The sequence below is a fragment of the Lactuca serriola genome, chromosome 3 (assembly GCF_051521515.1).
Source record: "Lactuca serriola cultivar US96UC23 chromosome 3, Lser_US96UC23_V15, whole genome shotgun sequence".
Taxonomy (NCBI): domain Eukaryota; kingdom Viridiplantae; phylum Streptophyta; class Magnoliopsida; order Asterales; family Asteraceae; genus Lactuca; species Lactuca serriola.
Window position 1 is genome coordinate 170,101,722 of NC_136410.1, and position 15,074 is coordinate 170,116,795.

General features: G+C 40.8%; 1 protein-coding gene across 1 annotated transcript; it reads left to right on the forward strand.

The window, feature by feature from the left end:
• The first annotated feature begins 13,400 nt into the window (after window positions 1-13,400).
• Window positions 13,401-13,973, forward strand: LOC145095865 (uncharacterized). The gene is made up of 2 exons (XM_079033682.1): window positions 13,401-13,454; window positions 13,545-13,973. Exons 1-2 carry the CDS (start codon window positions 13,401-13,403, stop codon window positions 13,971-13,973), a joined length of 483 nt encoding a protein of 160 aa, XP_078889808.1.
• The last annotated feature ends 1,101 nt before the right edge of the window (window positions 13,974-15,074 follow it).

Sequence of the window (15,074 nt, forward strand, 5' to 3'; positions counted from 1 at the left end):
ACTCGATCCCCCGGATCCCGCTCCGACTCGTCGAGTTCCTCCCTGGGCTCGACGAGTCCACTCCTTGACTTAGGGTTTGTTTCCTTTTCTTGGCCTTTCCGATCTTGGGTGTTACAACTCTCCCCCACTTAAACTAAACTTCGTCCTCGAAGTTTGCTATGGCCAACTGTCCTGCGAACTGCCTCCAACTCTCTGTCTGGGAAAACTAACACCCTTTTGTCCATCACTCCAGCCACTCACAGTGCTGGTCACTACTGTTGGTACATACTGAATCCTTCTCTTTTCCATAATTTCCTTAACGTTACTTCCTCCGATTGAAAATTCTGTTACCCCTCATCCACCTACCGGATGCACTGAGACCACCCTGGTCCAACTAATCTGCCAATATCTGAGTTACCGGACTCCCACCGGTCCCTACACCCCATCGCAACCTACTAGTTGCTTCCAGCGACTTCTGAAGATACTTCGATTATATATAACTGTTCTATCCACTCTGCCGCTCATACTGAAACGATGCTGCTGGAACCAGCTTGCTTATCTCCCATCTGATTACTCAACTCCTACTAACTCGAGCCTTCCATCCAGAAAGAAAAGCTACTTGCCTAGCTATCCTTACAGATCACTTATACTTGGCAGAAGGCTCAACTGATCTTGCTGAGAGGGACTTGCCATTTCCAAATCAACCAACTATACTAATACTGACCCTCACACTGCAACTATCCAAACACGAAACTGCTTGCAACACCGAACTGCCTAAAACACTGAACTGCCTGAAACACTGAACTGCCTGAAACACTGAACTGACTGAAACACGTAACTGACTGAAACACTGAACTGCCTGATACACTGAACTTCCTGAAGCACTGAACTGCCTGATACATTGAACTGCCTGAAACACTGAACTGCCTGATACACTAAACTGACTGAAAACACTGAACTGTCTGATACACTGAACTGACTGAAACACTAAACTGCCTGATACACTGAACTGCCTGAAACATTGAACTGCGTGAAACAATGAACTGCCTGATACACTGAACTGACTGAAACACTGAGTTCCAACTCAACTGTGGAGTCAAAGGACTCCTCACTTAGTCACTCCCACGACTTCTGAACGAAATCTTTCTCTGGAACTAGTTTCCACTAGTTATCCTGTCACTGTGGCTCTAACAACCTTCCGATCCACCGATCAGGTCCAAACGTCACATCCTGACATCATCAATTCCACGACTAACAACATGATGGCTCCCAAACTGACGGTAGCCCTTAACATACCCGAACCCCAACGGTCCACTGCTACTCTGATCTCATAACTGTGGTGACGATCCGACTGTCGAATCGCCGACTTAACCATAACTGAACCATTTGGAAAATCCGAAATCTAACTCGTGGATTCCCATATCTTCACTGCTGCACCCGAAATGGTGGGTACTACTATTTCCCCCGCGTCTAACAACGCGCTCATGCTGCCTACTAACTGGACGAGTGCTACGGCTACTTCTGCAGACTTACAACACTATACTACTATCTGACTGCTAGTAAATGCTGTGGCTACCCCCCGCAGATTTACAACACTACTACTACTATCTGGCTGCTAGTGAATGCTACGGCTACCCCCGTAGGCTTACAACACCACTACTACTATCTGACTGCTAGTGAATGCTACAGCTACCCCCGCAGACTTACAACACTACTACTACTACTATCTGACTACTAGTGAATGCCACGGCTACCCTCGCAGACTTATAACACTACTACTACTACCTGTCTGCTAGTGAATGCTACGGCTACCCCCGCAGACTTACAACACTACTACCACTATCTGACTGCTAGTGAATGCTACGGCTACCCCCGCAGACTTACAACACTACTACTACTATCTGACTGCTAGTGAATGCTACGACTACCCCTGCAGACTTACAACACTCTACTACTATCTAACTGCTAGTGAATGCTACGGCTACCCCCGCAGACTTACGAAACTACTACTACTATCTGAGGACATCCTGACTATCCCTAGTCCTACTAGGGATTCCTCATCCTGATTTCTCAAAACCAGCCCTCAGTCTTTAAATACTGCATCAACCTCGACATCTTATATCCTTGATATACTTAGCGCTTTGTCGAGGAATTCTTCGGCTTGGTTCCCACACCAACCGTCTACTAATCCGGATACAAGAAGCTATTGTTGGAGAGTTCCAAACTCCCAACTCCTGAATTTACACAATTCTGCATGCTGACTCTGTCACTGGCTACTAATACGAAAGCATCTGTTGCTAACCGTTCTCAGGATCCTCATTCTAACTCACTTGAGCCCTACAGGTGGTCCTCCAATCCTGGATTCCCAACCAGCTTCTAACCATCTCGATTACATGAACTAACTGCTGGGAAGGTCCTCAAACTCCCAATTCTGAACTCCACAATCCATCAATCACTGTGCTACTATCTTTTCTTCTCAGAGGCCGAGCACTCATTTTGGGTCTATGTGGCTCTTATCCTTGTATACTTGGAGGATTCTCCCCCACTTGGATTCGGCTAACTCCTTACTGCTCACTGGTCGAAAGGATTCCCAACCTTCCTTCCATTAAAAGGGCGATATGCTGTCCGCCAACGTTTACCTCTGTCGGCGCTCCAACTAACTCTTACCAGATCCGCACCCTTCTTACTTTCTAACTGAGCACCCTTCGATCCTTAACTGTATTTGCTTTAGGGACTACATCCCGAGAACCTGCGTTTGGGGTGCACATCCCCAACCCACTTCCTTACTGACCGCTAGCTACTCCACTAAAAACTCTGGATTATCACTACTGAGAATATAATTGACCATTACCCGACTAACGCCTTCCGCAAGTAGTAAGGCACTACTGAATCTTACACATACATGTTACAGTCACCACATCTGAAGTAACCTGATCTAGAGGGAACGACCTCCAATTCACCATTCTAATTCCAAGGTATGCAGATGGCATAAAACTTCGTCACAAATACCCAACATATATGCTTATTGACATCAATGCAACAACATAACAATAATATCATGAATAATATTTGACAGGGAGATAAAAGATACATACCTCCATCCCTCAGCGCTGCTCGAATCCTTGCTGAAATCAACCGGAAAACTCGGCTCTAAGCCGTGGGCGCCCTTGCCTGGCCTCGGCAACCACTGGCGGTACTTGAAGTCCCAAGGGCAGGAGCTGGCACCTGCCCTGCTGTATACAAACTCGGACAGTGGGCCTTCTTGTGGCCCCTCTGACTGCAATGGAAACATATCGGATCAAGTCCCTGGGCGATGGTAACTGTACAATCTCTGCTAAAATGGTCAATCTGGCCGCACTTGAAACATCCAGCGTCGCCCCCACTTCTACGCCTGCATGTACCCATGTGCGTCCTACTACACTTCTCGCATCGACTGCGGCTCTGATAGTTCCTCGTCCTCAAATCCGACCCCTTGGGCCTCTTGCCCGAACCTTCGGCTCCCTGAGTTTCATCCGTTTTCCTCTTCCTTTTCGATTCCCTGCCCGTCTCTCGCTCCTGCGTTACCTTGACTGAACAACAACTATCTGATCCTGGAGCTTCGCAATCAACCTATCAGTGATCCTCACAACCATGTCGGGCAGATCCTCGCGAATGGCTCGCGTAACCTCCTCAACTATCCAATCATGCAAAGGTCTCTCTTGGAGACAGGGTGCCCCACTTACTCCTGTCCCCTGATGGCACAAACTAGAAATGGGATCTCCTTTCCCGATGGATCCTTGAATCCATAAGAATCGGGGTCTAGACGAGCCCCAATCTGTCCTGAAACTATCCTGGCCTTAAAGGCCTCAAGATGACTGTCCATGAGCTCCATAATGGCCTCTCTAACCAAACCGAAAATCACCGGAGTCTGATCAATGATGTTGCGCATGATCTCTGCGGAAATGAAATCCCTCATCTGATCATCAAGCTGCCCAGCTCTAGAGCCTGAGCCAAATCCCTCCCCGGCACCCGAACTGCCAACTGATATCTCGCGCAACGTTACCATGCTGAAAATATAACAATTCCTGATCAATTTACACACTACTGCTGAGGGATCTCTCACACACTCTACTAGTTCCCTGGTTTTGCCTTGACCCCTCTTGAATCGAGTACGGATCCTCTGCTTTCAGTAGTACGGGCCCATACTACCTTCCACATCTATCCGTACTTTCCTCAAGAGTTACCTCAACTCCACCAAGTCCCCTTTTCTCTACTACTGATCTCTGCTACTCTCATCCTAGGCTTGCCCTAGGGAACCTCTGACTCCACCCAAACCAATCCTTAGCTGCTGAAGGCCTCCTCGTAATGCCAATTAGCCACCACCTGAATACCATCACATGCAATGAGGCTCGGATAATCCTTCGAGTAAAAGTCTCGTCCCTACAACGGTTAGACTCAAACAAGAGCTGCGCAATAGGGCCAAATCCAACACTCTGAGATTATTCAACCCTGCTCACATGTGATGTGACGTATTCACCTAATGGATAACTCCCATCACTCAGAGTCCCACAAAGCACAAAGCAAGCAGCATTCGGATAAAGGAAACATACTCAGGCAAAACTATTCTCATAATAAGAAACTGTACTAGCATACAATGCTAAGCTCATACTATCAGGCATAACCTACACAGGCTATCCTACTACTGTCTACTCATTACTAGCATGAAATTCTTATCAAGTTGAAACACATAAAGCAGACACATAAGGCATCATCCTAGATCCTTAGTCCTATTCTAGCATGTTGTTCTACTGAAACTGAAACTAATGATCATAAACTTGTATGGGTAATTTGGGAGTACTTACTTGAGCTCGGCTGATTGCATGCACCACACCCTTTTTTTTCCTTTCAAGTTATTTACCTTTCTAAATATTCTTTTCGCTTTTTCTAAAACTCTTTTCTTTTCTTAAACTCCTTTTTACCATAAATTTTCTTTCAAAAATGTTTTTCTTTTGAAAACCTTTTGCCGTTTCCTTAGTTTGAGTCCAGACACACTCTCAAGTATATCCGAATCCCTCAAACCAAGGCTCTGATACCAACTTGTAACGACCCAAAAATCACGACTAAAAATTTCTTTTAAAACATTACTAAAACCATATTTATAAAAAAATGTATCATAAGTCATAACATAGTTTTTCGAGTATTAATTCAAACATAATCTCATTATTAGAGTCAAACATTCCCAGGCTAACTGACTATGGTGTGTGCACTGCAATCTTCCCGAGCTCCTCTTTTGAAAACTGAGTACCTGAAACCAAAACTGAAAACCGTAAGCACGAAGCTTAGTGAGCTCTCCCAATCTACCACATACCATACAATAACATATAAAGCACATACTGGGCCTTGCCCACTGCATCGGACCGAAGTCCGGACTAACTGGGGCCTTGCCCCCTGCATCGGACCGAAGTCTGGAAACTGACTGGGACCTTGTCCCCTGCATCGGACCGAAGTCCGGACTAAATGACTGGGACCTTGTCCCCTGCATCGGACCGAAGTCCGGACTAACTGGGGCCTTGCCCCTTGCATCAGACCGAAGTCCGGAACTAACTAAACATCACATAACATAAACATATCAACTAGCATGAACACACATATACTGCATACTGCATCGGGCCGTAGCCTGGAACACATAACACATAAATCCTGTCTGAGCCACGAAGGCATCAAACATACTAACTACTGCATCGGATCAAAATCCGGAAACTACTGCTAGCTAAACGGGCCGACATTGTGGCCTTAGACTCGTTCCTACTGGAAGGAAACTCACCTGAACTGCTGAGCTCTGCCGATAATTCTCTGGCTGCTAATAGACAATCCCCTGAGCCGCTGCTCCTCCAGCTCTCCGAGCTACCAATATCAATATGACACTTAGTCTGACAGTCCTCTAAAAGTCAACTAAGTCAACTCTGGTCAAAGTCAAAATCCTGGTCAAAGTCAACCTTCCAGGTCAACCCTACTCGCCGAGTCCACCTAATGACTCGCCGAGTCCAACTATTTCCGAGTCCTGTCCTGTCCAACTCGCTGACTCACCACCGACTCACTGATTCGAGTCTTAACTCGAAGGGTTTGGGGTTTCGCGACCTGACTCGCGGAGTCCAATAATAGACTCGCCGAGCCCAAGGCAATCTTCAACCAACTCGTCGAGTTGTTCTTCCAACTCGCCGAGTTCATGCCTAACTTCATCCGACTCGACGAGTTGTTCATCCCACTCGTCGAGTTCCTCCTCATCTTCATGCTACTCGCCGAGTCCACTCGAAGGACTCGCCAAGTCCATTCAGATCTACATACATGCAGAGGACTTTTGAGTCATGCATGGACTCCAAACTATAGATCCACTCTTCTAAAGCCTATTCCTTACGTAAAGTGGCAAACTTTACGTGTAGCTAACGAGATCTAGGCTCGAATCGCTATAAACTAGGGTTTGAGACAAAGGGGCTCAACAATCAACCCATAGACTGATGCTTTATGATTCTCTAGGCCAAGATACACATAGATCTGAAGTAGCAACTTCAGATCTGGGCTTCTAACTCGAAATGGTTCATAAACTTGTCCTAAAAGCCCCAAATCCCATGATAAAGGTTGATCTATATGCAATAGAGGGAAGGTAGCGACTCATTACCTTCAAATGCTCTGGAAGACCTCACAAACTCTGGATCTACTGTCAGTTCTTGAATCCCCAATGTGTGCCTTCTTCCTTCTTCCTTCAAATCACCCAAAATGGCAAGAAAGCTTGAATGAGCAACAATGGAGGCTTAGGGTTTTTGGTTCTGGCCTATAGGGCCGCAAATGAGCCCTAGGGAAGAGAATAAGATGCTTAAATAGGGTACCAAGTCCCGAAATTAGGGTTTCCTCGTTCAGACCCAACTCGTCGAGTTCACGAGCCGACTCGCCGAGTTGGTCACTTACTCGATCCCCCGGATCCCGCTCCGACTCGTCGAGTTCCTCCCTGGGCTCGACGAGTCCACTCCTTGACTTAGGGTTTGTTTCCTTTTCTTGGCCTTTCCGATCTTGGGTGTTACACAATCCAAGCAATTTTCTGGTTATGAGGGCAACCCAAAAATGACTTTACTTTTATTCACTCAAAATATACCAATTTAGTTAAGACCTTAGAAACTTAATCCAACAATACTCGGGGTGGACGAGCTTTATGCTGAAGGCCAAAGGGACAGACCAACTTTATGTTGAAGGTCGGGACGGACAAGCTTTGTGGTGAAGGCTAAAGGGGCGGACCAGGTTCCTGTTAAAGGTCATTGTTTGAATATTGTTGTGTGTGGTATTTTGGGCAACTCACTAACCTTTGTGATTACAATTTCAGATTAAATGTTTTTCAGGTACTTATCTGATTGTAGGAAGGTGAAGGCGGGACTGTACACACACATTTGCAAATTTATGATTCGATATTTCGTGTTACTTTTCTTTGTAACTCTGATTTTGAATTATGGTTTATCAACAAATGGGTGTTTATTCTATTTTCTAAATGAAAATTTTATTTCAAAAATCATGGACATTACATCAAGATCGGACCGACATCGATCAACATAACTCTTTTGCTGACTCTATGTAGTTTGTAATCTCCCATATACCTGCTGAACGAGCTTGATATTACTGATCATAACATCAGTGCTCCAGATCACCCTCTGTCCAACCTCTGCCCAACTAATTGGGGTCCTATACTTCCTCCCATAAAGCATCTCGAAGAGAGGCACACCAATGTTAGAGTGGAAGCTGTTGTTGTAAGAGAACTCTTGAAACCTTAACTACGAATCCAACTCCCACTGAAGCTAAGTACACATGCCCTTAACATATCATCTACACTCTGCCCATCAGTCAAAGGATAATAAGTTGTGCTGAAATCCAACTATGTGCCCAAATCATCATGGAACCTCTTCCAAAACCTAAAAGTAAACCTGTCATTCCTGTCAAAAACCACTTCAACCGGTACATCATGACGGGAAACCACCTCCATGACGTAGATATCACCAAACTTATTGGTTGATGATCTCTCCTGAATATCAATAAAGTGGACACTCTTGGTCAATCTGTTCACAATGACCCAAGTAGTATCCAACCCTTGAGGAGTCTTTGGTAGCTTGTTGATAAAATCCATAGTGATATGCTCCTATTTCCATAACGGGACATCAAAAGGTTGTAGTTTGTTGTGGTGCCTCTAATGCTTAGTCTTGACTTTTAGACAAGTCAAACACCTCTCAGTGTACCATGCTACGTCCATCTTCATGTAAGACCACCAATAACCATGTCTCAGGTCTCTGTACATCTTCGTAATACCTGAATGAATTGAAAACTTGGATTTATGTGCATCGTCCATCAATGTATGTCGAGACCCACCCGAATACAGAACCCAAACTCTGCCTTGCAAAGTCAAGAAACCATAACTATCTGTGTCGAAAGTCGAAATATGTCCCACAATCATCTCGCTCTTTCGGTTCTCCTCTTTGACCACCTCAGTCTGAGCGTTCTTGATCAGTTCTAACACAAGAGTAACAAAGGTTATCCTCAGACACAAATCTTGAATACGTGCACTAGTCGTCTTCTGACTGAATGCATCGACCACCACGTTAGGTATGACCTCTTCTCTTATTTGTTTTTTATGTTAGAAAAAATGCTAACGAATATCAATTATACCTTGAATATTTTAAGGATCGTATGTAAAAACATTTTCCAAAATTTATTATTTCAACCATAATGCATTAAATAACACGAAATCATATTTGTGGTAATATAGGAAACTTAATTTGAATTTCACACATCTATGTCGTATTTATTTCTAATTTAACTATTATTATAACGATTTCGTGTTAATGTATCTTATTCTATTTTTCGGGTCTTTTGAAATTATTGATGATTGGATAAACATCAAAGAATCGAAAGAAAGCTTCCACGCCACGTCGCCACCTATTGAGCCACCGTAGTTTTAATATTCAAACAGTTGGGACTTGGGATGCAAGCCGTAGCTAATGACAATTGACAGCTGTCCAGCTTTCAGCTCTTGCCAATTGACAGTGGGCCCCACTGTAAGGGTGACTTGGCCCAATGGCCCACACACAAAAACACGTACGCAACGTATGATACTATGATTGTAGGAGGTGTAATTCAATATCCTAATAACCACTACTTAATTTGATAAATAATTAGATCTTTTGTGTCTATGAAATTTATACTATGTCTCTTTCACAATATATGGTTTTACTTTAATAAAATAGAATATTTTTGTTGATTAATATTAAGTATGTAAAACGCACTTGGTAAGACAAAGATAAAAAATTATGGACCATAATGGACACCACTACTATATTATTTGATTATCTATTCTTAACTTACTAAGTATTTAGTTAATGGAAGTTATGAGGAGTTTTTAATGGATATTCACAAAAATGCACAAGAATAATCTCATTCATCTTACGGACTTCTCTACTTTTTTACCCTTTTTCGCAAGTGTTTTTAGATGGGTTTGGCGCATCACAACTAACTGAAAAACTTGCTTATTTTTCAAGTTTTTTTTGGATTGTCGAGTTTCGTAAACCAAAAAGTTAGCTTATAAGCTATTTGGAATAACTTTTTAGGAGTTTTTTTACAAACTTGCCAAATGTACTCTTAATTAATTATAGAAAACTTATTTTGGAAAATGCTCTTTTATGTAATTTTATATCTTCTAGCTAGTTTATTAGTTAGTTTTTACCAATCACTCTTTTTTATCGGCTAGCTTTTTAACCATCGACTAGCTTTTCAGCTATCAGCTAGCTTTTCAGCTACCAGCTAGTTTTTCAGCTAATGCGCCAAACGCAACCTTAATCAATGGGTCAAGGACGTAAAGGCCATCATCTTCTTCAGTAATTTTAAGAGCATAACCGTTTTCGTCATTATAAAATTGTCCTTTAACCTATATAACGTATTAACAACTTCTTCTAATAATTCCTTGTCTTCTGAACCGTAGAAATAGGGATGACCCAAAGAGTGCATAAGACGTCCGTTTGCCCAAGATCCAAAAAATTTAAAACCCAATTTTCTGCTCATTTGCATACCATTTTTAAATATATAGGATAATGGTTATCTGGATGAATCGGCAAGAGGGTTTTCATGTGGTCACTGGCGGATTTTGGTAGTGTAATTTTTTCCGGTTTTTCTTATTGTGTATTACACGATTTCTTTTGTCGGGGATACCCATTTACTTGTCAGGTATACCCCTTTACTTTGATCATGGATCCGCCACTGCATGTTATATAATCAACTTAAATTCTAACCATATGACATGTTGTAACACCCGCAGATTCGAACTATTCAATTAAGATATAATAAACGTTAAAATGATTTTTTGATAGAAGATTATTTAGGATAAATAATCTTAACCAAAATTATAGTACATGTCACAAGGATTCCACACATATAAAGAACGTTGAAATCCGACTTCGTATGGAGAAGTTATGCTTCTTCAAAGTTTCATGGCTAAACCGGCACGGCTCCGCGTATCATAAAAAGTGAATTTTTCTATAAATTATTTTTTAGCCTTTGTGATCTAAACGAAATTCATAGTAGTCTTTAAACCGATAGCGTGCATATACAAAACGTCTAAATCTGACTTCGTTAGAGGAAGATAGCTTTTTCTAAAATTCAGCGTAACAGTATAGAGCTCAGAAATTGAATTTTAGATTGGTCGATTTTTAGCTTAAACAATCTAAATGAGAGTTAAAGATCTCTTTAATAGGAGTTCAACGATATAAAGATAGTCGAAAACGGAGTCCGTATGTAAAAGTTATAAATTTTACATGGTCGTTAACAATGTAAACTTCGTAGAATGTTAAAATAAAGATTGGTCAAGTATTAGCCGACAGAGTCTAAATGAGAGTTGTAGATCTCGTCACTACACGTGGATTGACAACCTCGAAAATGGAGCTCGTATGCGAAAGTTGTGAATTTTTGAAGATATGCAGTTTTAATCGCGTCCCGTGTCACGTGTCAGCACCAGAGGTGAATCCTTGCTGCCTAGGCAAGCTCACGACGTGAGCACCATGTCTCACGACATAAGAGGCTACTTAACAACCTATAGATAGATGCTTTTAACTCCTTTATTCACCACAAATCACTCTCAAACATTCCTCTTTCTCTCTCTCTCTCTCTCTCTCTCTCTATAGATCCCATTTTCCCTTAGTTTTGAGTATCCGACAAAGCTCTGAGGTCCCGAAGAGCCCGTCATCTAGTAGCTAGAAGGTTAGAGTTCTGCCAGCGTAATTCTTGGCATTTCGATAGAAACTCTATAAGTTTAGCTACTCTTATTACGCTTTAAGTGTAACTTGTGTTTAAGTTCATTATCGTTATTATAAACGTATAAACAAGATTTATTAGTGATTCCAAGTCGTTATACCGATTGATCTACTTACAGGGATGATGACAAGGCTAGATTTGGTGAGATGTTTAAAGTGGGCTTTCCAAATAGTATAATCTGTATACCAAATGGACCCTACTATGATATAATCTTAACCTGGTTGTCCCTTATCAACTATAGATCAGTAAACATCGAATTAATAATGAATCTAGACTAATAATTAGTCGCAAGAAATATTAGACTAAGACTTAGTGATAATGACACTATGTTACATCAAAGGAAAATACAATTGCTAGAAGTGAAGCGTTGTCCGATTTTTGAGTCATCACTTTATCAATTGAGTGCATAGTTACTTTCATCTTACACATAGATATGAAGTATCTAATTAAATAACTGTTATATGTCCTTACGTGTAAAAATGATACGTGTTAGATGAAATGTTATAAAGATAAGTTTATATGATTGATTCCGTATATGTATTTTTATAAATATAATACATTAGGCAATAAAGGGAATGAAAGATGCCATAGTATGATGAAAGATAGGATGCCATAGTATGACAAAAGAAGTAGGCAATTATAGAATGCCATGACTTTGGAATTATTATTTTACCAATGTTCTAGTCACTTAGCAAAGTATAGGTGACAACTATCAGACTAATTGATGATTGTCATGTAAGTAATGACAGCTAAGGACTTAGTGCCTATTAGATATACACTGACAGCTTTGGACTTAGGGCTATTAGATAACACTAGCAGCTATGGACTTAGTGCCTAATAGAAAACACTTGCAGCTATGGACTTGGTGCTTATTAGATAAAACCTGAAAGCGATGCACTTCGTGCCTCTTCCTTAAGACAAATCCTTAGGAATAAATATAAAAGAAAAGCTAATGACAAGTACTAAGGAGGAATCCCTAAACTAGTACTGTCAGCATAGATGATCCTTAGGTTAGATCCTTAAGAATAAAGAAGATAATGGGAATGAGAAACCGGGTTAATTGTTTGACGATTAAACATATTAATTATATTATTGTGGGTTGAAAAACCTATCTACTCACCAGATTTCCTGACCTGACCCACTCAATTTATTGTATCACAGGTAGCGATATAAAAGATACATTCTGCTGAGAGATTCGAGGAGTATTAAGCCTCTAGTTTAATTACCGTAAGACTTGTAATATTTCGTTATGCTTATGTTTCTGTATTAACGATGACATCCCAATGTCTTAATATAAATAAAATACATTTATTCGGAAATGCTTTGATAATATCATTATCATGTTTTTGGGAACAAATTCCGCAATATTACACCTCAAAAAGGATACTCTGATTTTAAATAAACATAAACAAATCGGTATTTTCTGGCTGTGAAATTGGGGATGTCATAGTTGGTATCAGAGCATTAGTTTAAGAGAACTAGGAATTAGTGGGATTTCTAGACTTAAACTTAGAATGCTAAGCGATGATTGTGAGATGAGTGTTTGCTATATTTAGGAAGTATGCCTGAATAAACACAAACACTAGCTTATTTTAGGAAAAATGACTAAATTGTTTTTATGTTCTAAATGATTTATGTTATAGATATAAGTTTCCTTATATGCTTTAGGATGCTATTGTTTGATCGGATATATGGTCTATTGCCGACCGGATCTAGAAATTTTATGTGTTCAAGTTTTTAAACGTTTAATTATGGTATTAGAACCGACATATAACTTTTCTGAGTGATAAGGAGATTTATACGTCTATCATAAATAAAGATTTCCATATCTTAATTCTCGTCACTATACACCGAACATCTGCTTTGGTTTATAGATCAACATGGTGAGAACTCGAAATGGATTAGGAAACAGTAATCAGCAGCCCGGGCATCTTGCAGTCGAGTATGCACCAGGGGAAATGCATGTGCAAGAACCAATTCATGATGGCAGGAGTCCAAGCAATGATTCAGGATATGATGGCTGATCAAATGGAGGAAACGTGACAAATGTTACGGGATAATAGTGATGAAGCAAAGGATGACACTGGAAGCAGCAAGGGTGGAAGAAGATGACACTGGAAGCAGCAAGGGATGAATCAGATGTCGCTTCAGTTACCTTTATTGTAAAAGGATTACCTGCCAATATACTGTTTCATTCTGGAGCTAATTACTCCTTTATATTGCATTAATTTGGTATAATACTATCATTTCAGATAAATAAACTAGATAGTGCTCTAGTAGTAGAAGTTGTTAATGGAAAATTCGTTCCTGTTAGTGATTGCAGTAAGAACATCGTCATCAACTTGAATGAGAATAAATTCCACAAGGAATTATTGCCCATTGAGTTAAATAGCTTCGACATAGTGTTAGGGATGGATTGTCTTAGTGCGAACGATGCCGACATCAAGTGTAGAAAGAAGATTGTAGTGATTAAACCACCTGGAAGAGAACCATTTATGGTGTATTGGGATAAATGTAAAGTAAATTCTGGAATTATCTCCCTGATGAAAGCCAAAACGTGTTTGTCCAATGGATTTACATCATACTTGCCATTTGTGATCGATGGAAAGAAAGAGAAGAAGGAGATGCAAAGGATACCCATGGTGTACGAATTTCCGAAAGTCTTTCCGGAAGATTTTTGAGGATTTCCCCATGATAGACAAGTAGAGTTTCGGATAGACTTATTACCAGGAACCACACTTATAGAAAAAAGACCTTACCGATTAGCACCAACATAGATGAAAGAGCTAATGATACAACTTCTGGAGTTGTTGGACAAAGGTTTCATTAGACCTATTTCATCACACTGGGGAGATCCAATGTTATTCGTAAAGAATAAGTATGGGAGCATGAGGATGTGTGTAGATTATAGAGAGCTGAACAAGGAAACTATGAAGAACATGTACCCATTGCCAAGGATTGGTGACTTGTTTGATCAGTTGCAGGGTGTGAGCTATTTCTCGAAGATGGATCTTATGTCAGGATATCATCAATTGAAGGTGAGAGAGCATGATATAGAAAAGACTGCATTCAGAATGAGATATCGACACTATGAGTTTTTGGTTATGTCATTCGGACTAACCAATGCTCCAACAACATTTATGGATTTGATGAATAGGGTCTGTAAACCTTTCTTAGACAAATCCATAATAGTGTTTATCGATGACATTCTCATATCTTCAAAGACCCAGCAGGAGCATGGCAAGCACTTAAGAGAAGTGTTAGAAGTTCTGAAGAAGGAGAAGTTGTACGCAAAGTTCTCCAAGTGTGATTTTTGGATTCGAGAAGTACAATTCTTGGGTCATGTGGTTAACTAAGAAGGAATAATGGTTGAACCAACAAAGATTGAAGTTGTGATGAAGTGGGAATGACCAAAAAATCCCACCAAGATTCAAATCTTTCTAGGATTAGCTGGATATTATAGAAGGTTTTTCCAAGGCTTTTCTTTGACAGCTTCTCCATTGACAGCTTTGACCCATAAATGAGCTACATATACATAGAGTGAGAGGAACGAATAAGATTTCGAGAAATTAAAGAAGTTGTGTGAAAAACCGATTCTTTCTTTACCTGACATAGTTAAAGACTTCGCAGTTTAGATTGACGCATCTGGATTTGGGTTAGGTTGTGTTCTGACCTAGATAGATAAAGTGATATCATATGCATCTCGACAGTTGAATGAGAACGAGAAGAACTACCCCACTCATGATTTGGAGCTGGCAGCAGTAGTATTTGTATTAAAGATA